This window comes from Atta cephalotes (genome assembly GCF_000143395.1).
Source record: "Atta cephalotes unplaced genomic scaffold scaffold00013, whole genome shotgun sequence".
Taxonomy (NCBI): domain Eukaryota; kingdom Metazoa; phylum Arthropoda; class Insecta; order Hymenoptera; family Formicidae; genus Atta; species Atta cephalotes.
The window spans coordinates 2,487,132-2,510,664 of NW_012130077.1; the positions used below are offsets into that span (position 1 = coordinate 2,487,132).

The following is a 23,533-nucleotide window of genomic DNA, read 5'->3' on the forward strand; positions in this document are numbered from 1 at the left end:
CTATAGTTATATATATATATATATATATATATATATATTATAATAATAATAAAGTAAGAAGTATATATATATATATATAGTAGTAGTATATATATATATATATAATAATAGTATCTCTACTCTCTATATATATATATATATATATATATATATATATATATATATATCAATGTATATATATCAAAAATCATATGATGCATTTAAGAAACAAAATTATTTGAAAAAAATATAGACTTTATGTCTATTATGTATACATATGCAACTCGAACTTAACGCCATTATGAAGCAACTTTGAAAGAACACTCTGAACCCCGAATGCAAAAGAGTTAATCTTGTTATGTACGTCTAAATAGGTCAGCGAGCCACGTTTACATATTTCACAGGTGAGGATGAATCGGCAGAACAGAGTGTTCTCTCGCCGTTCCCCTTGGTGGCAGTGACATCGTGGTCGGCAGGGTCCAGGGGCCCATGGCCGGGAATTGTTTTCGCCGGTTCTGGTGGTGGCTCCCGATCGCGGTCCTATCCGGGTGCTTCTTCCCCTCCGCAATCGAAGCCGGTATTTCGTGCACGTCCACCTATCCCGCGGAGACATCGCGCGACGAGCGATCCGACGCGGACGTAATAATCTTCCTGGGCGAGAGATGCGACGGGGAGATCAACATCACCGAGATACAGAATCACTTGGAGCACGCGCCCGATCTAACCAACGAGCTCTCGATCAGCGTGCTACCGAGATCTCGTGAGTATACTACTTGCGTTCGACTTTGTCCGACGATACTATTTATTCAATAACGATGTGATATTACGGAAGAGCCGTGCGAGTCTTGCAAATTTTATACGCCGTATCTAGTTGGAAAATTACAATTTGGATATTTTATGTAATTATAATGAGAGACATGCAATTACACTGAGAGAAAAAAAATGGTTGAAATAACCATAATTTAACTATAATTTATAAATAGTCATTTTTTGGGACAACCATAATTGTTTTGACCATGTGAATTATGACCTAAACACTGAATTATGATCATAACGATTATAATATGTATTCATTTAATTAATTATATGGTATTATCTTACATACAAATATTTGCATATAGTAAATTATACTAAAAAAAATAAAATGTTGTATACATATAAGATTATTGTTATACTAACATTATAGCAATAATAACTCTATAAAAATGATGCTCCTAACCATAATTATTTTACCATGCAATTATAATCACAAATACGATATACTTTTCTCTCAGTATAGAATATATCCAAACGTGTAAGAACATTGAAAATTGTATACAAATAGCTGATGATATTTAACGATGTGATAATTAATTACACAGGAAAATTCATATACGAAAGACAATGAAGCCTAAGACATACCGCACAGCACGTAGGATGTAATTTCGAATACATTAATTAATTTAAGGGTTATTTCTCTCACCCGAGTAATTAATTACACTCACCTATATGTTTACTGCATGCCAGAATCGCAACATTAAATTTTAGCGTTCATGCCTTCCTCACCGAGAGTAATGGTATTACGCTTATATTCACATAATATATAGAGTGTAATATAATGATTCGCACGGCTCTGTTACGTGTTATCAAGCCGACCCTAAATTTACACACGCATGAATTACATGATATTCAATAATCCAATTACGCATTCAAATCGAAACTCGGTCAGTTATGCGTTTGGCATAAGTGCCGGGCTGGTGAAACGCAAAGAGCCTAGCTTTCGAATGACGTTTATCTATTTATGAATGGTACGTGTCTCGCGAAACGTAACGAAACTGGAGTATGCGACGACGCGACTAGAATATAATGCGATTTGCGTGGCACGAAGTTGATACGTCGAGAGAATGGCTCAGACGATTCCCAAGTGTCGCAAACCCGATCTTCCTGCGAGAGTGGCCGCGAGAGATCCGCATTCAGAAAGCGCCGCTAATAGCATCTCCATCGTATTATTTGAACCGTTGTATCTTACACAATCGCCAACGGCCGTATAGATATCTCGTATAGAGAGATATACATACTCCCGTCTAAACAGAATCGTGTTTCAATGCGACGAGCCAAACACCGGGTTCGATGTTGTGTTGAGTACTGTAACGAGGAAGTACGAGAGCGATGGTTGTCTCATTATTATTCCAGATGAAAGAGGATAGCGAGCTTATTGAAATCGATAGCTGACCCACGAACCCCTATTGAAAATTGCATTAAATCAATGTACGTCACACCCTCTTTCGCTCTGTAATGCGTTTCTCTTACGTGTTGCTGGTAACAAGTTTTCGCGGTGGAAGATTCGCCTGGCCCAGTTTCAAATCCTTCGATTGTCGTTCGCCCATCAAGAATTAAATGGCATGATTAATTAACTTTTAGTGACGTGTGAGACGGAAACTGGAGGCCTCGGTGCGCTGATGCACGCTCTCGGCGAGAGCAACACGAAGGCGGTGATAGCCGCGCTCGACAGCTCGATTTGCGAGGTCGCCGCCAAACTCGCGCATCTTGGGAATAAACTGCTGTTAACTTGGACTTGTCCGCTGGTGAGTGTTATCGCGTTTACTTGCTGATGGTTTTCGTAGCTTATACAATTATCGGAGCCGTTAAACGGCAATTAAGATACCGTATATATATTTTGGGGAACAATTAATTTTTCGAAAATATTTGATATAAAACAAAGCTGTATATTAGATTTTTTTCTTGAAAAACAACTGCAGAGAGAAAAAAGATGTAAAATTTTTAATCGCTTTATAATATAGCATCCTCGTGTATATTTAACTGTTATTGATTTTGTATCAATTTTTGAACGAATTGATTCATTCAAAAAAGCTGCCTATGGATATATTTTAACATTTTATTATTCTATATAATAAAATGTTAAAATAGACTATTTCCAAAATTTAAATGATTTATTTAATTTTCCTGTCCAAGTCATATTTGTAATTCATATTTCGTTTTGTATTTAAATTACATCAATGTAAATTATTTTATATACAGATCGCAACATATGTTTTTCGGAATATTAGAATGTCACTTTGACTGGGTATTATTATTATTATTTTTAAAAAATTAAATCACACTCTATAAAATAATAAAATAATCAAAATTCAGTCACGAGGCGACCGATGAAAAGAAATATCAAATATCTATCTGCAAATGTTTACGATGTTTATTGCAGGGCGCGTTTGTAGCAAACCGTAAAATATGATGCGACGTTATTTAGCGACGTTGTATTTTTTCCTGACAAGCAAAAGTTAAAATAATGAAAATGCGTGTGCTCGTAAATTATTACATACATCGTAATATCCGGACTAAAATTGGAAAATTTTATCTTAGTCTCTATGCAATTGATTCTGTTGGCAGAGCCAATTTTAATACCGACTTGTGAGCTTCATTTGAATTGGACCTGAAATGGTTATTTCCTGTTATTTAGTTTTCTAATTGGCGTACGTTCAATTATAGACATTTCCGATGCAAGCGACAAAACTTGCAATGTATCTCCATCGGGTATCTCGACGGCAATAATATAGAGCTTCGTCAAATTTCTCTCCTTTAATTCACCATGATTTGTCAAAGCACATTTGCTTGAGCAAAACAAATCGTCACCCCACGAAAAACTCTCTTTATGACTCTCTTAAATATTTCATACGTTTCCCAAGATGACAGTATGTTATCGTTTCAGCGAATATACTTTCGGATATTCCTTGACTGGTCTGAAAAGACAACTGAACTTCCCAATACCGTTGTATTTGTTTAACCTTTATTTATCCTTTTCTGGAATCAAAAAGAGCAAAATAGAAATTGTTTTAAAATGTTATTATTGCAGAGTATGTCTGTAAGGAATATTTTGGATATTTTATTTTACTATGAGAAACACAAACAAATCTACGCATATGTGTTATTGCTTTTGAAGAGATGTATACGTTAAAATAAATATTCTGAAAATTTTTACAAATATTTCTCTATAAAACAATTTTATTTGTGATATTGATTTTAAATATAATAGTCGTAAACGGAAAATGAACCGTCTCAGTATCATCTCGTTAAAATTTGAGATCATGAATATAATTATCGATAACTTATGTTTCAGAGAGATTTAAAGGAAAAGGATCTACCTTCAATCATTAGGCTTTCTCCATCATTACCGTCAATGGCAAATGCCGTAGCGGAAATATTTCTACACTTACAATGGAAGACAGCGGCTGTTATCAGCATAGGTAAGTCTCCGAATACACATACATATAATTATATACATATAATTGCTTTAAATAAATTTTATTATGCAAATAATGTTAGTTAGATAAGAAAAATATTATTTCAATTTTTATTTGATTTTAATTTGTTATTGTTTATTCAATACATATTTTTTCACACTATCCATTTGATTTAAATTATTTCAAAACTGAAGTATTATAAAATAAAAAAAATAATAGAAAGTAACTTTTTCACGTGTAAAAATATATGTATTGTTTAATTTAACTAAATGAAATTATTTTATTTTTAACTCTTTGATACTATTCCTAGTACATAACTCCAGAGGTTCTTTTACTTTTGTTATGTTAGAACTTTTTATTAATGAAGATACAGTTGTTTGTTACTGTTAAATTTCTTGATATTTGGCGTTTTGATTAAAATTAAATTTATCATAAAATATTTCATTTGTGCGATATATTTTTCATTTAGATATGTAATAAACAATAGTAGATAAATAAATACATGATAAAATAATATAAAATGAATCGAAAGATAGGAGATTAAAAATATAATTTATAAAGATATTTTTAATAGAGATTGCGTATGACAAGCTATACTTAAAGCTCATGATTTATCAACGCGATCCATATTAATCATTCTTGTTCGAAACATGACAACAATTCTCTTTCCGCTTTTCTCTCATTAAAAAGTTCCTTGAAATTTAACCTAAATACAGCTCGCATTTTCAACAAAAATGTACTTCGTAATAGTTAATTAAAATTTGCAGTTCTTATTAATTCACGACTTAGCTTGGGAATTACGTAACGTATTTTGCAAGCCGTCTCCATCAAACGATGTGAGAGAATAAATGTGCGACGCAAAAAAGCTCATTTATTCCAACGTGCGCTGCATGAAAAAAATTACATATGACTCTTCAACCCTGACGTCACAGTCCGACTCGGTCGAGTTACGGATTAAATTGCAAATACGAGCAACAAAAGGATCCGGGATGATAATGACGGTAACACTCAGTGACAGACCGAATTATGCTGACTGCCTGACTGTCCATTAAAACACGATTGCTGCGCGATGCGATGCGCGCGTTGAATTTTAATGTACGTAGGCAGAGAGATACGATTAATACCACAGATCGCGAACCGTGGTCCAGCCTGGACCGTGCCATGATCAATGCATTCCGACGGATCGGTGTCGTCCTGCGGTATCATCTGATTCTACCCCATCGCGCAACCCTTGAGCAGATCCGCAGAATTCTAAGGTCCATGCACAGTGTCTCCCGTCGTGGTAAGTAATGCACCCTTAATCCCATTATACGGAAACTCGCGGGCATTACTCGGCACTTACAACTCCGATTCTGAGGATTCTCTCTCTCTTCCCCCTCCCTCCCCTCCCTCTCTCTTCTCTCTCTCTCTCTCTCTCTCTCTTTCTCTTTCTCCGCTGAAGTAACTACTGAAACTATTAGATTGAGGATTAAATAGCGCGAGCTGACGCACCTTCATTCTGAATGGCGACCGACACAACGTGTACACGCGTCCCTCTCATCCTTTCCTTCTGTTTCCTTCTGAAAGCCCTTCGTGATCGAGAACGTTTATGCAGTTTGCTCCACGATTCGTACGACGCAATTTGATGACGATGCCATCAGCTCCGCACTATTCCAAATGGTGTTCACAACTTAATCCTTTAATTACGTTCCTTTGTCGCTAAATAATGTAAATTTACATAAGGTGTCTCGGAACCTTTAACTTTTATTCGATTTAATCTGATTCAAAGTTGATTTATATTCTTCGCTAATACGTACCAGAGATACCAAAGGTCTTTTATTGAGCAGCGATCTTTTAGCTTTTGCAGGGAAGTGACAAAATTTTATCATTTTCCGAAATGCGAATAATGTCGAAAAAGAGGGAATCCCTCATTAAAATAAACATGCAGATTTATAACATTTCTGCAAAATAAATTAGTTTAAAAATTAATATCGTTCATAAAATCAAGTAAAATAAAATGAAAAAGAAAAGTAAAATAAGATAAATAAATATAACGCGGCAGTATAGATACATGCAAGTTATTGCTGTTTATTTGCCCTTTGAGAATTGATTTAAATGAAAATCTATTTTTGAATCTTTTTACAAATCTTTTATTCTGCACTTTTCGTAGGAATGAAAACAGCTCAGTAAGCGAAATTCCCAGAGTAAAAATAACAGACAAGAAAATTGTTCCCGCATGTATGCGGTATGTTTATAGAGGGTCGTGAAGTTAACAACGTCTTTCTAAATGTTTCCTCCGTACATAAAAGACATAGACGAGACTTATAACCGGCCGCTGAGCCAAGCTTAACGGCAATAAAACCCACCTGCAACCAATCTACAGGTCTCTCAACTGTAATGTGTATGAAAAAAGAAGAACATTGTGTGCCATCCGAAAATCATTACGCAAAATGAAATTTTGTCGCAGATTATTGTAATTTTTTTACATTACGTCATTGCTGCGTAATCACGCGTTTCAACATCTCCGCAACTTATAATTAGTTAACGACAAGTTTACGCTTGGCGATGTACTTGCGATGTAATGCAAATGAATCGAATAATGGCACGACGTGACTTATTTAAGAGCAAGCCGAAATGACGTACATCTCCATATGAGATATATAGTTAAAGCTCGTTTTAATTAATTTCAGCCTCATGAATGAACGGTTTGCTTTGCGTTTCACGGAAATAAACACGATCTATCGCGAGTCTGGGGAAGGTATAATTATTATCATATGTCAATGTAAATTTAAAGGGCACGAAATGGCATTTTCTATATATGAGAGGATCTTGCCTGTTCAATTATTGTACCAAGAATTTGTTTTGTCATTGCAATATACATATCAGAGTTATGATTATATTTCGTGAAAGGCAATGTTTTTTTGCCACTCTTTCTTCCTACAGTTAATTAATATTAATTAGTCTTATATAATGCTTCATCTTCAATATTCTCTGTAACATTTTAATTAAAATTTTTAATGTATCTCTCAAAGTTATAAAAATATATAGCTATTTAATCTCCATTCGATTGATCATCTCTTGTCCGTTAACTTTAATATGTCAATTTTTGATTTATCTTTCTCTTCAATGTGCCCTTTCCCTCTATTCCGTTCTTTTTCTCATCTGTACATACGTGTTTAGAGTAAAGAGTATGTTGTACGTAAAGACAAATATATGATTTTACGTAAATCTGTGATAAAAAAGATGAAATTTACTATTTCCTCATTTCTCGTATTGATTAAATATATTTTTTGATTTTTAATATTTTTTTTATAAAAAATTAATAACTTGTCGGAAATATTTGGAATTTTTATCGAATATTTATCCAATTAAAGATATATGTACTAAACGAATCGTTTTAGTGATCATATCTAAAATATATGGCAGTTATCATACTATTGAATCCCTTATGCCTAATCTCTTAATGCCAAGACTAAGCATATAGAACTTACTAATAAATTAAAGTTGATTTATTGATGAGATCAAAATACTGTAATAGATCCTAAATACAATTCTCTATATAATATTATAATATCACTGTAATTTTTCATATATTGATATTCACGAAGGCCTTAATTCTTATAAAAGTATTAGAAAGAGATATAGTCTTTTCCTCTTTATCCATAATTATTAATGTAATATGAATAAATCAAATTCTATAAATATTGTAATTCCAAGTAATACTAAATAACAAATAATTCCATTATGATTGGAAATTGCCTGTCCAAACTCTCTTTCGTTTGGACTTTTTATTTATTTACCTCCACGAGTATTTCATATTCCTTTTTACATATGTCATATATATCCATGCAAACTAGCTTGATCCCTTTTTTGTGCCAGCTACGGTGCTTTGTCTGCCATTGCTCGACGAGATGACGAGTCGCGTTCTGATCGAATTGAACGTCGCGTGGCAAACGCACATCCAGAATTCTGTCATTCTGATGGTCCACACGGAAGATATCGATCTCTTTCTACCGAGAGACGACTCGTCGCCTACATCGCTCTCCACTGATCCATCAACTCTGGTCCACTCAGCGATTACTCAGTCTTCCAATTTTTCTACCTCGAATGTAACTCGCGCTGGCCCGTATGCAACCCCAGAGAGAGACGAGAGAATGCAAAAGGTGCAGCATACCGCACGAAGATTCGTCCCACCAAGGAATCTCAGCAGCACCACGATAGAGAATCTACTTGTGGTTACGCCGCTTGATCAGAGGTAATCAATCATTAACAACGTTAACCGGAAATATTTCATTGATGTGAGTAGTTGCGAGTTTAGGATATTCTGAAGCCGAGGAATAGTACAGCTTCTTCACAGAATATAAAATTAGATTCTTCAAAATATTAACTGACACAAAGTATATAGATTACTTTGTTATATACATATAGTTTTATTCATAAATAATAAAATGTTATATAAATAATAAAATCAATTTTAATTTTCCTATTGATTAATTTTGACAATATAAAAGGTCTTATAATATTCATAACTTTCCTTATTGGATTCAAATTTATTTTCATTGCATTATCCCATAGTAAATAGTATATCGTTCGTAATGAATAAAATTCTTTCTGCGTCATGTATTTTGTATTTTTTTAAAAACTCACGAAATGGATCAACAAGTTAATACTCAAGTCTTAATTATTATTAATAATCGCAATTAAGTCATCCGCAAATGTCTAGTTGAGTAAGAATATAGCAACGGATCATGAATAATTCTGCAGTCATGTTGGCAAATTAATTAACGTCCTTATTAAAATTATGTAATTAATCATTTGTTCTTCAGAACACTTGTAGCTTATTTTCTTAACAAGAAGGGATACAAGTACTAATACTAGAGATGATTTATAATGGCAAAAATTCCATGTTGCCTGGAAAACCCTTCCAAGATGAAGTTTTATAGATCCTCAGAATATACGTAAAAAATATTAGCACACCGTAATGCAAGCAACAGTTTTTACTTTTTTAGAGGCACTTATATATATATACTCATAATAATTAAAAATGTATAACTTTGATCAAAAACATCATATGAAACATATTTTGCTATGTTATGATAAATCAATGTTAACATATTCAAAAAATATGATTGCAAAATATGATGAAACAATATGATGAAATAGTTATTAAAATACTTAAACATTATTCGTTTCCTTTTAGTTTGAAAATATTTACAATTTAAAATGCGTCATATTTTTACATACAATTAGAGTTGCACTAATTGTTTAATACTTAAAGATAAAACTCGAGTGGAATATACATAGATTGTCTAAAAATCAGCTGAGGAGTCGACCTTAATTGAAAGATCTCCCTTGTCGGATCGAGGTATTAAGGCCGTAATTACGAAATTCCTTTCGAACATGACGATCCTGAATTATAATACAAATCGCGCCTGTCGAATAATCGAGCCAAGTTAATTGTAGGCGTCGATCCGTGTAATTCGCACCATGATTAACTTATGGGAAACTTATGGGAACAGCCTGCGATGTCCTAGGCGCGGCAGAGCGTCGCGACGTCACGTCGCCTTCTCAAGAGACGCTTTCTCTCGGTTTCTTGTGCAGGTACGACGTGAAGAAGGTCCTCAATGGCACGCAAGATTACGCGACGCTGGCGTTGTTCGATCGACTGAACGAATCACTGACCGTGTTAACACGTGATAACAGCAGTCTTGACAGCCACAACAACAAGATGTACACGTATGCCCTGATGAATTGGCGCGACGCCGGCTGGGAGCCAATCCTTGCGGTAGTCGAACGGCATCAGCAATTGCTGGTCCAGCAGCTGATGCCAAGCGCGGTAGCATTTCTTAACATCGAGGCGCCTGATTTGCCGTCTTGCGACGTCGACGGCGACTGCCAGAGTAAGTTCGCAAGAAATGCAATAATAAACGCATTCGCGTTTGTCTCTTTATGTGACAATTTTATCGTAATTAATACGACACCGAGAACAATATTTCAAAACGGAAAATCGCGGTGTAAACCAATCTCTCTGTGATGTACAATTAATAATGCAATGTATATGTCATGGAAGCGATATTAAAGGAAAGAAAATATTTATTGAGTTTATTATTTATAATGCACGATGCTGGTGCAACTGAGTTGCGATACGATCGGGGAAGGTACTGTCAAAAATAGGATGGGTTAATTGCGATATAGGGAAAAGCTAAGGAAGGGTCCTCCCTTTGTACCTTTCTGATCGGGATCGATAGACAGCTCCCTCGATTCCGAAAATATCGCCCGATAATCCTAATGAGATAATGCTGTGCATTAATTATTTAACAGATGGCTTGGCCGACATGTCTTCTTTCCGTACCACACATATCGTAGCTATTATTCTGGGGTCGCTGCTGTTCACCTTTGTCGCCATCGCCGTCGCGATTATAATCCGGTGAGTGATTACTTTATCACGTTATACGTCATATCGTTTACAGCCCGTAGCCAAACCGTAGAAAATGCGTCAACGCCCCCATTGTCCCTAATCATCAGAAATATTTCTTTTTTTTTCTCTGATGCGTAAATGTACAATTTTAGAATTAATGGCAGTTTTTCAAGAGTAGTGTCTTGAGTTTTGATTTAATTGATTAGCGTTTTTGTAATTTTTATTGAATAATTAGAAAATTGATAAGTTACGATAAATCTTCTCGCTTTATTAAATTTTATCTTCAACTTTATTAAAATACTTTAATACTAAAGTACTTTAATAAATGTAAGTAAAAAATATATTACTAAATATATTAATTGTAAGATATATTTAAATCTATATTATTTAATACAGATTTAAATTATCTATCACTAGAGAATTTTAATTTTTACAAAATAGAAAGCATTGAATAAAAATATTTCTGAAATTTTCAACGATTTTCCAAGCATTTATATACATACATACTTCATAAAATTCTTAGATCCTTGTAATTCTTAAGATTTAATACTGGATACATTACAAATTTATTCTAGCAAGCGACTGCTTAAGAAAAGAATGTCGAAAGGTCCGTACAAAATCATTCTAACGACGTCGGACTTCGTTTTTCCTCAAGTGCCTCCAGTAGATTCCAGAACGGTGAGTGGAATTTTATTCACGACATGACAGGAGCTTTTAATCCTTTCCTTTCAGTGCCGCCAAAAGGATTAAAGAATCCTCGCGTAGAATTACTAAAGTTATTAATGAAGTTCCTTAGTTGCTTCTTTTATCAATGTCTTTGATCATTCCTATGTGAAATATTCCGCAAATGGCGTGAAAGATATTAATATCTGTTGCTAAACTTGTCGATAAGTTTACGTTGTTATAAAAATTCTGTAGTGTTTATCTATTATATTCTATGATGTTTACCTATTATATGTCTAAACAAAATCATAATCTGATGTCCTACGTATATGATGAAAACAATTTTTCGCTGTCATTGAAATTGTGAAGTCGTGTTAGCACTGCGGACTAACTTTACTTTGCGGGAGAAATTCTTCTTAATATGATGCAATGCGTTCCATACGAGAAGACTTGCTACGGTCTTGATAGGATATATATTTTACTCGAGAGAGAATGGTCGCTATATGAGCTCCTAAATTATTTGTCTCACGTAGTAGAAATAGCTGATAAAAATGCTAAATGTCACACCGTGATACCAGTTCACACGACTTAATTGAATCGCTGAGCAGACTTTAAACATCATTAGTACATTAAACGTTATGAATACTCGTCGTAATCTTCACTTTAAAAAGTGATGTTTTTTTATGATTTGGACTTTTATGATTCAACGACTGCATGCTTGACATAAAAGAACGGTGTAAATTTCTAGAATGTGATTTTTCCTCAAAGAATTTATATTCACAAATTACTGTAAAGAAATATATCATAAAAGAGATATCTGTAAAGCATAAAACAAAAACGATGAGTGTTTTATACAGCATTCCGCATAGCTTATTTAAGCATGTAAAGCATTGTATTATCTAGCTTCGATTTCTCATACTTAGGTACAGCTTTTTTTTATGTCAAGGACTAGGCGGAGTTGAGATTTCGGTAAACATTTTCTGTAGCTCGAATCTATTACTTTGCATCTTACGTTCAAATGACTTTCACGATAAGACACATTTTATCGCACACGACTTGTGCGTGTTCTCAGGTAGACGAAGGCATCGAGGCGATGCTGTGCTGCTGGCTGCAGCAGCTGCAGGAGTTTGGCGGACCGGAAGTCGAGAAACCGGATTTGCTCCAGCTCGGAAGCGTGAATTCGCTGAGGCCATACCTGCAGGCTAGCGGCGGGAACATAACAAGACATACCTTTTTCAAGGATCCTCGCGCTAGATATAACGTGAGTATATGTATAAAACACGATGTGCCATTTAACAATCACGCCGAATACACTTCGCTCTCACCTCGTCTGCAAAACTCGAAAGCTACGTCTTCGATCCTCTATCCCGTTCTTATCTTGGTTACAGATTTTAATCTCTGTTGAACATATTGATCCAGTTAGGATTTACTAATATAATTTACGGAGGAACGCGACATGCGATGATAGACACGTAGAAATAGTTCACCAATATTTTCTAGTGTCCAATTTTACATCGTTCCTATGTGTATAAAAAGAGACTAGAGTGAGAATCAGTGCGGAGAAAAAGAAGACTTATCCCATATATCTGCTTTCAAGGCATTATCGGTATTCTACATTGTATACCTTCGCCCTTGCAAACAATTTCACCCTTGATCACTTCCGAGAATTTTCTGCTTGACATGATACACGGTATTATCCGACAGCGCTAAGAATATATATTCCGAGACATATATCGATATTCATTTCCACGCGTCGTAGACGTCAGTCATACGGTGACGCTGATTAATGCCGTAAGTTTTGGAATATGATCAGAGCGATAAGAACCTTTTGCACCTAATGAAGATTGATAAGACAGTATTAAAACATGTTGCTAACAGCTGCGAACTAATCTTCGATCTAGTTCAATGTCAAACTCTTTTTCTCTGATATAAGTCAATATGTTACAAGATTCGATGGATATAATGTTATATATATATATATATTAATGCTCGAGTTAATAATCCGTTTTGATTTCTGATAGGGTGACTTGGTTCAATTGAAGGAGCTGCCCTTTCAAGGTACGTTCGAACTGAAGAGCAAGGCCATGGACGTGCTGGTCACGGTAAAGGCGCACATCCTTTTATTCATTCCTCTGAGTTAGATTCGATCAAGTTTCTCTCCACTTCCACGTTTCTACTTTTGAGCAGATCCACGGACTGCGACACGAGAACCTCAATCCTCTGATTGGATGCCTTAACGAACCTACGAGACCCTGTCTAGTATCGGAGTATTGCTCGAGGGGCTCCCTGGAGGACGTACTCGTCCAGGATGAGATTAAACTCGATTGGTCCTTCAGATTATCCTTACTTACCGATCTTGTACGGGTAAGTACAATCTGGAACATGATACGTTAAATATAAGTATCTCCAAGAAGATTCCGAGAAACCAGAAAGATTAGAAGAGATCGAAAAATTTTGTGGGATGCATTTATACATATCTCGTTTTTTTGCCATTTCATTATTAATTAATATAATAAGAATAATATAAAAATTAAAATAGAAACATTGAATGTTTAACATGTGTACAATTGGAAAAATATTCAAATTATTATATACAATGATCAAAGATTTTAAATTTTTATTTCGATGATAAGTCAGTTAATAATTTCAAGGTTCAAACTTGATATTGATTCTGTAGATACTCCGAAACTATGATAATTTTGGATGGCTTGTTTGCTTCAGGGTATGAAATATCTTCACAGCACTCCAATACGCGTCCACGGCTATCTCACGTCGCGAAATTGTGTGATCGATGCGAGATGGGTCTTAAAAGTTACCGATTATGGTCTGCCTGCATTTTATGAAGCTCAAAATATAGTACCACCTGTGAAAACAGCTCGAGGTATACTTGCTCTGCTCCGACTTCTTTAATTCATTATATCTTCTTTAGCATATATTCAATGTGATTTTTCGTAACATGAAAATTTTTAATTAAAACTTGAATAAACAAGAAAGACTGTAATATCTCTTACAATTCCTCAAGAATATCATATTATTAATATAAATTTATCTTTAGATTTACTTTTTGAATTGAATGAAGATTGCATTTTGCACTCATCAAGATGCTATTATTTAAGTGTTTGCGCGTTGTTTAGAATTTCGAGATACTATTTAAGATACTTAAGTTATAAAGTTTCACTAATTAAAAGTTAAACTGCATGCTTTACTAATTGAAGATATTCAGTCGAGAGTCAGGATTTCGTATTACTTTAGAAGATAGGATTATAGCAAGGGAGTGAAAATAGAATTAGAATAAAATTAACATAAGCGGGTCGCTATTAATTTTGTTAATGATCATCGGCTTACTGTTGGATAGATCTATTATGGACAGCGCCGGAATTGCTTAGGCATCCGAACTTACAGAAAAAGGGAACCCAGCCTGGAGATGTTTACAGTTTCGGAATTATCATGCAAGAAGTCGTTGTTCGCGGAGAACCATTTTGTATGCTCGCTCTATCTCCAGAAGGTAATGTGTGTGTGCAATATGTAAATAGATGGTCATAGCACCTCACGTATAGTTATTTAAAATAAAAACTAATTCTAGAAAAGGAAACTGAAAAGTGTTGTCCAGAAAGCATAAAATTCAATTTTTACGTTTCTTTATCTCATAAAGGCATAACTAACGTAATCTCTAGAACTTAGAGATTACATTAGATATGTCTTTATCTCTTAAAGATTGAAAATTAGGCCACTCTTTTTCAAAACTGACTTAATTTTCACTTTAGAGTGAGATTTCACTCTAAAGAATTCAGAAAATAATTCTATACATGTAATTAATATATATAAAAATAAAATTTTATTCTTTGAGTTGTGAGCATTTTACTATATGCTTAAAGATTAACAAACTTTTGAAGATACATGAAGATCCATTTTTCCTATTATTTATTCCAGACTTGAAATAATAAAATAGACCGAGAAAAATCTGCTTATATCTTTCTATCAATTATTTTTAATCATAATTAATTAATTTAATAAATTATTGATTTTGAAAAGTCAGGATTAATGCAAATTATACTTAATATGATAATTATTTCGCAAACGTCTCATATTATATTTATGCAAATTATATTTATCGAAAAAATAGAATTGTGATAAATGAATGAGAAATGAGTTAAGAATAAGCCAATTCTTGGCATGTATCGTTTTCCGATAAAATGATTAACGGCAAACACATAATTAGAACTCAGATTTTACAATTTACTATAAATTAAATCTGTACTTGCTAATTTATCGATATTGATTATTCAAGAATTATTTCGCATATGTGAAACTCTTCGAAATCTTGCAACCGTGCAGTCGATTATCAGCGATTTGAAATTCTACGGTCATTTAAAATTTTACAGTTATTACGTTTGAGGATTGAAATGTTAGACATTTCTGTCTCGCAGATATAATTGAGAAAGTAATGAAGCCACCACCCCTGATAAGACCATCGGTCAGCAAAGGCGCTGCACCACCGGAAGCCATAAACATTATGCGACAGTGCTGGGCGGAAACCGCTGAAATGAGGCCCGATTTTGACGACGTACATGATCTCTTCAAGAAGCTAAATCATGGGAGGTAAAATCGGTTTCCAACTATACTTCCTTGAGGCACTGTGCCTTGTGCCTTTAGAACGGAAATATTGGATATAACTTTGGCCAAAAAGTCAAGGGCTGCGATGTCAAAATTTTTTGCAGATCTAATCACGATTCAATAATACTGAATATAATTTTAGTTTCGATTATAAAAATTTTAATTTTTAATAATATTAGTTACAAATTTTTACTTGCGTCAATAAACTAATTAATAAGTAACTAAATAATTATTATATTTATAAAAAAGATATATATATATATTTAGAAAAAAGATTTTTATTAAAGAAATATCTATTTTTTAATTATTGATGTCATGTAATTTAATAAAATAAGTATATTTTGATAGTAATTGAAAAGATGTTGCTGTTAGACATCGCGTTTAATTTTCAGAAAGGTAAACTTCGTGGACACGATGTTTCAAATGCTCGAGAAGTATTCAAATAATCTGGAAGAACTTATTCGTGAGCGTACGGAACAACTTGACATGGAGAAGAAAAAAACCGAGCAATTATTGAACAGAATGTTACCTAGGTAAACAACGGAAACATTAAAAATTTTATTATTTCATGAAAATAATGTTGTTAGAATTGATTGGATACAGTTATTATTGATATTAAATTTTAATAATTAATTTTTCAATTGCTTAAGAATTAGAACTAAAAATTTACGTATTTTTAAAAAATTGATGATTCGTTCAAAAATTTTTTTTAATTGACAAATTGATTTAATTTTAATGTTTTTGGGAAAATTAGCATATTTAGCTCGATATTTCTAGTTCGGTCGCCGAAAAACTGAAGCTCGGCATGCCCGTCGATCCTGAAGAATTTCGCGAAGTCACCATTTATTTCTCGGACATTGTTGGCTTCACGACGATATCTGCGCGTTCAACGCCTTTTCAAGTGGTTGATCTTCTCAATGATCTTTATACTTGCTTTGACGACACGATTAATGCGTATACGGTTTACAAGGTAATCGTAATGAAAGAACTGTAGCCATATTGTTTTTCGACAAGTTTATTTATAAATAATTTTTTAATATGAAGATAAAATAACTTAATTATATATGCAAGAGAATACGTTGCACAATGTAAAATAATAAAATATTAAGTACATAATTTTATCAAGAAAAAATATGTTTTAAATAAAAATGATACTTGGATGTTTGCTTTTCCAAAATTTCAAATTTTTTTGAAGTTAAAAAATTTTTTTTATCAGAAGATTGTTGGATTCCGATATTATAGAATGCATATTCGATTAGGTGGAAACTATTGGGGATGCCTACATGGTTGTAGGCGGTTGCCCAGTAAGAATACCCGATCATGCAACTCAAATAGCAACCATGGCGCTCGATCTGTTACATCAGAGTGGAAAGTTCAAGTTAAAACACCTTCCGGACACTCCGCTTAGGTTACGCATTGGTCTTCATACGGGTTAGATAATTAAATAATTTCTATATTTAATTTAATGATTTCGTAATGTTTCATAATTGTTAAAAGTAGAATAATCAGAAGATAGAATTTCTTATTTTAGATATTTTTTTTTTATTTCCTTCTCTTCTTTGGCTGTTAAAAAGCCAAATTCATCACTTCATTATGATCACAATTAAGGTCTTATTGTTTTAATTGACTAATTAATATTTAATCAATTAACTTTTAATTAAATTTAACTTTGACAATTTTGCGATGGAAACAAGTTTTATATAAAATCGATTTGATTGATTTTTTTTGCTTGTAGATTTATATCGTCTCTAAACAATATGCTGATCAAATCAGTGTTGAAATAGCAAATCTGAATGATATGTATTTTTTATATTCAGCATTTCTTTTACCGCGAAAACGTTTTTATGTTTTCTCGGTTGAAATATTAAAGAAAGAAATTTACTTTTCCTCCTCGTTAGGTCCATGCTGTGCCGGCGTAGTAGGTTTAACAATGCCACGTTATTGCTTGTTCGGTGACACCGTGAACACCGCCTCGAGGATGGAATCGACTGGGGCGCCGTGGCGTATCCATCTGAGCCAGGCAACAAGGGATCGATTGACGCAGGTTGGTGGATACCACATCGAATATCGCGGGCCCACCGATGTCAAGGGTAAAGGCAAGATGCCGACCTACTGGCTTCTCGGCAAGCAGGGTTTCGACAAGGAGCTTCCCAAGCCGCCACCCCTTAGGTAAGCCATTCCATCGGAAACATTTTCCGAATTCCCACCCTATCAGCATGTCCTATCCCACTACAAGTTCCTACAAGCCCGAGTCATCTAAAAGTACTCGGGGCGTGATTTTAACATTTTATCCGGCAGGCCTTATTAAGTTCAGTTTATTGCGACAAGTCTTTTCTTTTTGTGGATGTTATCTCTTTCTTTTTATCACACTCGGAATGTAATGTGACGAGAATAGTTCTAAATAAGTTCCCGGATACTTTTAGTTTATAAAGCATATCGCGCTAGTTATTGTATAAAAAAGAATCGAATTTAATCAACAAAGTTAGCGCGTATTTCTTTGATTAAGTGTTAGAGAATACCGAGAAACGCGCTCGAGAGTTTTTAATTATGTAACAATGAGTTGCGCGTTGTAGGCGACCCATACTTCGTGTGCGTTAAGATCCTCCCAACAACCGCGCGACTTTTATCTCATATTTTACTACTTATAATTGACGTACTCGCGAAAGTGATATAACAACAAAGTTTTCTCTCCCGTATATTAACTATTCTTTTATAACACCCGGGGGCAAAAAGTGACCTACTCGGTAACGTGTGTATAAGCATATAAGAAAAGCCTGATATTCTGAAAATTAACGTTTATATTATGCAGGGTGTTTTCGATCTAATGTGTAATCTTTCAACCGCGAATCTAAGAAAAATAATTCACAAAATTCGAGGAAGTCAGTTTTATGTTACGTACGATGTAAAGAAAATTAAACAGAAGTAAATTAAATAATTTACTTCTGTTGTAGTTTATAGTGATAAAAAAAAGAAGTTTTATCTGTAATTAATTTCGAATGGACGCGGAAATTTAATTGTTCTCCGGGAAAAATGTTTTGCATATAATTACATATAATCTTATATATATATAATCTTATATAAGATATAATTTTATATAATTTTATGTAATTGTATGCAAAACATTTTTTCCCGGAGAACAATTAAATTTTCGCGTCCATTGGAAATTAATTATACAATTGTATAATTGTATATAAATTGACATATTTTATATACAATTTATATACAATTATATAAGATTATATAGAATTTTATATAATTTTATATATTATAAATTATATAATATTATAAAACATTTTTTTCCAGGTCGATTTAAAAATTAAATATAAAAATGAAATGCATATTTATGTAGCAAAATACTATTTAAAATGCATCATAAATTAAATTAATTAAATTTCGTTATTATTTATTTAATAATGTTTAATAATAATTTGAATACGTAAATAAATTTGATTAAAAAAACGTTCAGTTTACTTTCATTACCTCTTTTCGCGCATTTTCCATTTTTATTTGCATCATTTCATTTTCAGATACTTAATGCTTTTTTCCGTTGTTATTCTGCTGCCACACTTAGGGAGAACCATGGGTGAGTAGATTTTCATATAAATTATTCAACATCCAGATCCATCATATTATTGCTTCACGTTAGATAAATTTTTTTTATGATAGACACTAATGTAACGAAAGTTGGATATTAATTTCAATATCATCTGTCTAATATCTTCCACTATAATCATTTATTAAATTTTTGTCCTTAAAAAATCCGAAATTTTTATAAAACAATTCAACACAAACACTTTTATGAATCAGTTAACAAGCAACGTAAACTAAAATAAGAATGTAAAAAAACAGTGCATGAATAAACATACACCAGAGACCATTACCATCAAAACGACATTTACGTCAAAATGTCAATTACTAAAAGTTGCTTTTCAGGCCCTTTTACTAGAAGTTTAATTCTTCGTCGCCTAAAGTTAAGTCTGTCCTTCCCGTGATGTAATCATATCGTTCCTCGGATGTAGCTATAATCACTTTTATAACTTTCCCATTTCTGTCAGTTCTCCACGAGCGATACCGGCACTAAAACGGCGTTCATGAATAAACACTCATACAAAACATCTGGGTCCACCAGCATCAAAATGCCATTTGCATCGAAATGTTTACGCGAAAAATTCTCAACATCCTGCATTCCAGCATATGAACCGTTCGGCGGAAAATAGCAATATACAGAAGTAACATAAAATTTCGATGTATACCAATTTTCATGCACTAGCACTTCAGGGATGACATGAAATTTGAGTTCTTTTCTCCTATACCATAAAAATATGATAAAAGTTACATTTTAAATTTATTAAATTTTCACAAACGTATCTTCTATCTTTTTTCTTCGTTTTTCAAAATATAAGAAATGACTTATAGTCCGCCCAGCGGTTCATACATTTCCCTCTGAATTTCCTGAATTTTCTGAAGGCTCGACGAAAATCTCATGCTGGACAGCCACCAGAACGGAATTGGTACCTTGGCGTGCCCTCAGCTACCGGTAATCCCGTCTCAGGACGAGACACACGAAGAACCGACGAGCCCTGATGAGATCAAACCCGATCGCCAGGAGTCCGTCAGCAGCGGAGTTACTACTGGCAGTAGTCGAGCCGCGTCTTTCGAGGAGGCCAGCACTAGGAAGGTCGCCGTGTCCGTACACAACGAACGCACGTTGCTGCCGAGCTATTCCTTGAAGTCTACCAACGACTTCATCGAAGTGTTACAGGGCAAACAGGATACAGTGACGAGGACGAGCGAGATGGTTCACAGCAGCATGACCAAGAGCACATCCAGCGACAACCAGGTTTCTCTCGGGGTGTCACCCTCGGTTTCTAGTGCTGATCCGCCCGCGGCACTCCTTGGTGCCTCTACCAGCTCACTTACGTCGATCGCTAGCTCGGCGGCGTATCGACAGCCACTGGCGAGACATCGCCGCTTCACTCCCGGATGCATCGATGAGAACGATCTCAGTACACCGTACAATCATTACAGATGTCTATCGCCCAATGAATATCACAGTATGTGTTAAGAAATTTAAGAATCTTTCATCAATTCCTTATTTCTTGAAGTCTGAAAATTAATTATTTCTTTGAAATAATTAATCAAACTCAATGATTGATTAATAAATGTTATCTTCTGAATTTGAAAATTTTTGTAAGATGAAAATCTCAAAACATATAAAGAAAAGATATTTCAAGATATCTAACCTCAATTTTAGTGATTGAATTATTTATATTGTATATAAATGAGATTTTATAAATGTGTATATACAGGATGTTCAGTGTAACGGTTCGCACGATTTCTCAGATACTTCCGACAATTAAAAAAAAAATTAAAAAGTGAATATTCATCTGTTTTATACAGATTGCGATAAAAGAATAAAATGAATTTCTTTTTCATATAAAAATCAAAGTCATCTTAAAATTTTTAAATAGCATCATACAATTTTTTCCATAATATTGTAGGAATCTTTAAGACAAATTCAAATCACTACTAAAATGTCATTTTTATTGATGTTTTATTGATTTTATTGATACTTAATATCAAATTTATAACATTATTTGTAATAATATATAGTACTTACAACCTTTGACTAAAACACAGAACATAAATACATACATGTATATACGTGTACTTATTTAATAAAATATGTTTAATAAAATCAATAAAAGTGACATTTCGACAGTGATTTGAATTCGTCTTGAAGACTCCTATAATATTAAAAAATTGTAAGTGCTACTTAAAAAAATTTGACTTTAATTTCTTTATGGAAAAAAAATTTTTTTTAATTTTTTATCACATATTGTAGCCTGTATAAAACAGATGAATACTCATCCTTCCCAGTCTTTTTTTTAACTGTCGGAAGTGACTGAAAAATCGTGCGGATCGTTACGCTGAATACTCTGTGTATATACATGTGTGTGTGTGTGTGTGTGTGTGTGTGTGTGTGTGTGTGTGTGTGTGTGTGTGTGTGTGTGTGTGTGTGTGTGTGTGTGTGTGTGTGTAAAGTTTTCTGCATTTAGATTATTACGTTTTATTGGAAAATATTGAATTATTCAAATATTTCTAATATCACAAAAATATATGGGATGTGCAATTGACGTTATTGATTTTGCATTTCTAACAGATAACATTACTTTTTCTGATTTCAGCGAAGGGCCCTGGTTGCCGAATGCTCAAGAGGCAATTCAGCTTAGACCGTCCGGATGAACCGGTTTCCATAATCCCGGAGCAGCTCCCACCTAGGTCAACTCCTCGTCTCTACAAGCAAAATAGCGCGGGCGCGGCCAACGACTTGGAGAGAATCGAGGAAGTGCCACCAGCCACTCCTAAACCCCTCCTTCAAAATTACCGTCACGCTGCTTCCGTATCCCTTTCCGTCGAGTCCCTATCGTTACGTTAAAATTCTTGTTGAGAAAAGTTTTACGAGCAGAAAATCGAACATGATACGACGCGATACGAGCGTAATACATTTGGAGCAGCGAACGATTCATTTGGAGACACGTAAAGAATCGCTTTTACGATGTAATTGATAAAAAGCCGTGTAAACGAAAGATTGAAATACAGTTTTTATAATCGTAGATCTCTATTTCTAGAGAAAAACAAGAGATCTCGGTTAAACTGAGATTAGAAGTTAGTCAATATTGATGATACCGACTTTTGACGATCACAGTCGAGAAAGAAATGTTGGCTAGGAAACTTGATCGCAATAATTTGTTTTTGAAGATCGGTATCTTTCTGCGCGAATAAATAAAAAGATACAATTACTGTGACTTGTTGCTGCTCCGTATTTTTATCTATATGTACATTGTATTGATGTCTGGTAATATACCCGCAGGCAGGGGATCGAATGAACGCAATTCGTGATAGAAATTTAATGATTCAGGCGTATGTTGTTTACAAATAATCGTTGGTGCAAAGAAAAACTCCTTAGGACTTATGAGCAATCCGCTCTTTTCTCCAACATGTCTGTATATACTTATCAATCTTACATGCTTCAACGATAACGATAACATGTTTCATCGATAACTTCCGCTCAATGACGCTGTCATCTACGATCCTTGACGCTGAATTATTAGCAGCCCAGATAACACAGATATTTAACGGATCCTCTTAAACATTTATCAAATTTTTAAATGATATACAGTATTCAAAATTCTGAATATTTTGGATATCCAAGAAGTTCCATTAAATTTTTATGTTTAAATTTGAACTAGATATAACCTGATTCCTTTATTAGAATATCGAAATTTTTAACGTATTTCTCGTTTTTTCAGATTTTTCACATTACTGCGTAAGAGTAATCTTTTTTACTTTGCAAAAATTAAAAATTGTCCTCCCTCCCAGTTATCAACGAGCGTAAAGGTACCCCTAAAAGTGCGTTCGGGGAGACGCTATTAGCGCTATTGTTCATTCTATCTTTATTGTACATCTAATAAACAACAAAGATAGAATGACAGTAGCACTAATAGCGTCTCCTCGAACGCACCATAAAACATCTCCCTCAAGCGAAAATTTAAAGTCGATTTTACTGAGTGGAATTTTAATGTTAGAAAATCATTCCACGTATCTTGTGGAAGATATAAGAAAGTTCCAATTTTATAAACTT

At 33.9% G+C, this 23,533-nt stretch overlaps 1 protein-coding gene across 1 annotated transcript; it reads left to right on the forward strand.

The window, feature by feature from the left end:
- The first annotated feature begins 468 nt into the window (after nt 1–468).
- On the forward strand, nt 469–22,327 carry LOC105617477 (retinal guanylyl cyclase 2). Its single transcript, XM_012199033.1, has 21 exons — nt 469–739; nt 2,380–2,543; nt 4,091–4,217; nt 5,344–5,496; nt 8,073–8,448; nt 9,795–10,093; nt 10,515–10,620; nt 11,187–11,289; nt 12,347–12,535; nt 13,296–13,376; nt 13,462–13,638; nt 13,996–14,155; nt 14,630–14,779; nt 15,702–15,873; nt 16,281–16,421; nt 16,666–16,858; nt 17,148–17,319; nt 17,787–18,057; nt 19,460–19,471; nt 20,356–20,942; nt 22,077–22,327. Exons 1-21 carry the CDS (start codon nt 469–471, stop codon nt 22,325–22,327), a joined length of 4,155 nt encoding a protein of 1,384 aa, XP_012054423.1.
- Nucleotides 22,328–23,533: the final 1,206 nt, after the last annotated feature.

What these genes read in the sequence shown, in the direction of transcription:
- LOC105617477 (XM_012199033.1), top strand. Translation starts at nt 469, where the DNA reads ATGGCCGGGAATTGTTTTCGCCGGTTCTGGTGGTGGCTCCCGATCGCG. An exon ending in GTTACGCCGCTTGATCAGAG is followed by an intron (nt 8,449 to 9,794) that starts GTAATCAATCAT and finishes TTTCTTGTGCAG; the next exon opens with GTACGACGTGAAGAAGGTCC. An exon ending in TACTTACCGATCTTGTACGG is followed by an intron (nt 13,639 to 13,995) that starts GTAAGTACAATC and finishes TGTTTGCTTCAG; the next exon opens with GGTATGAAATATCTTCACAG.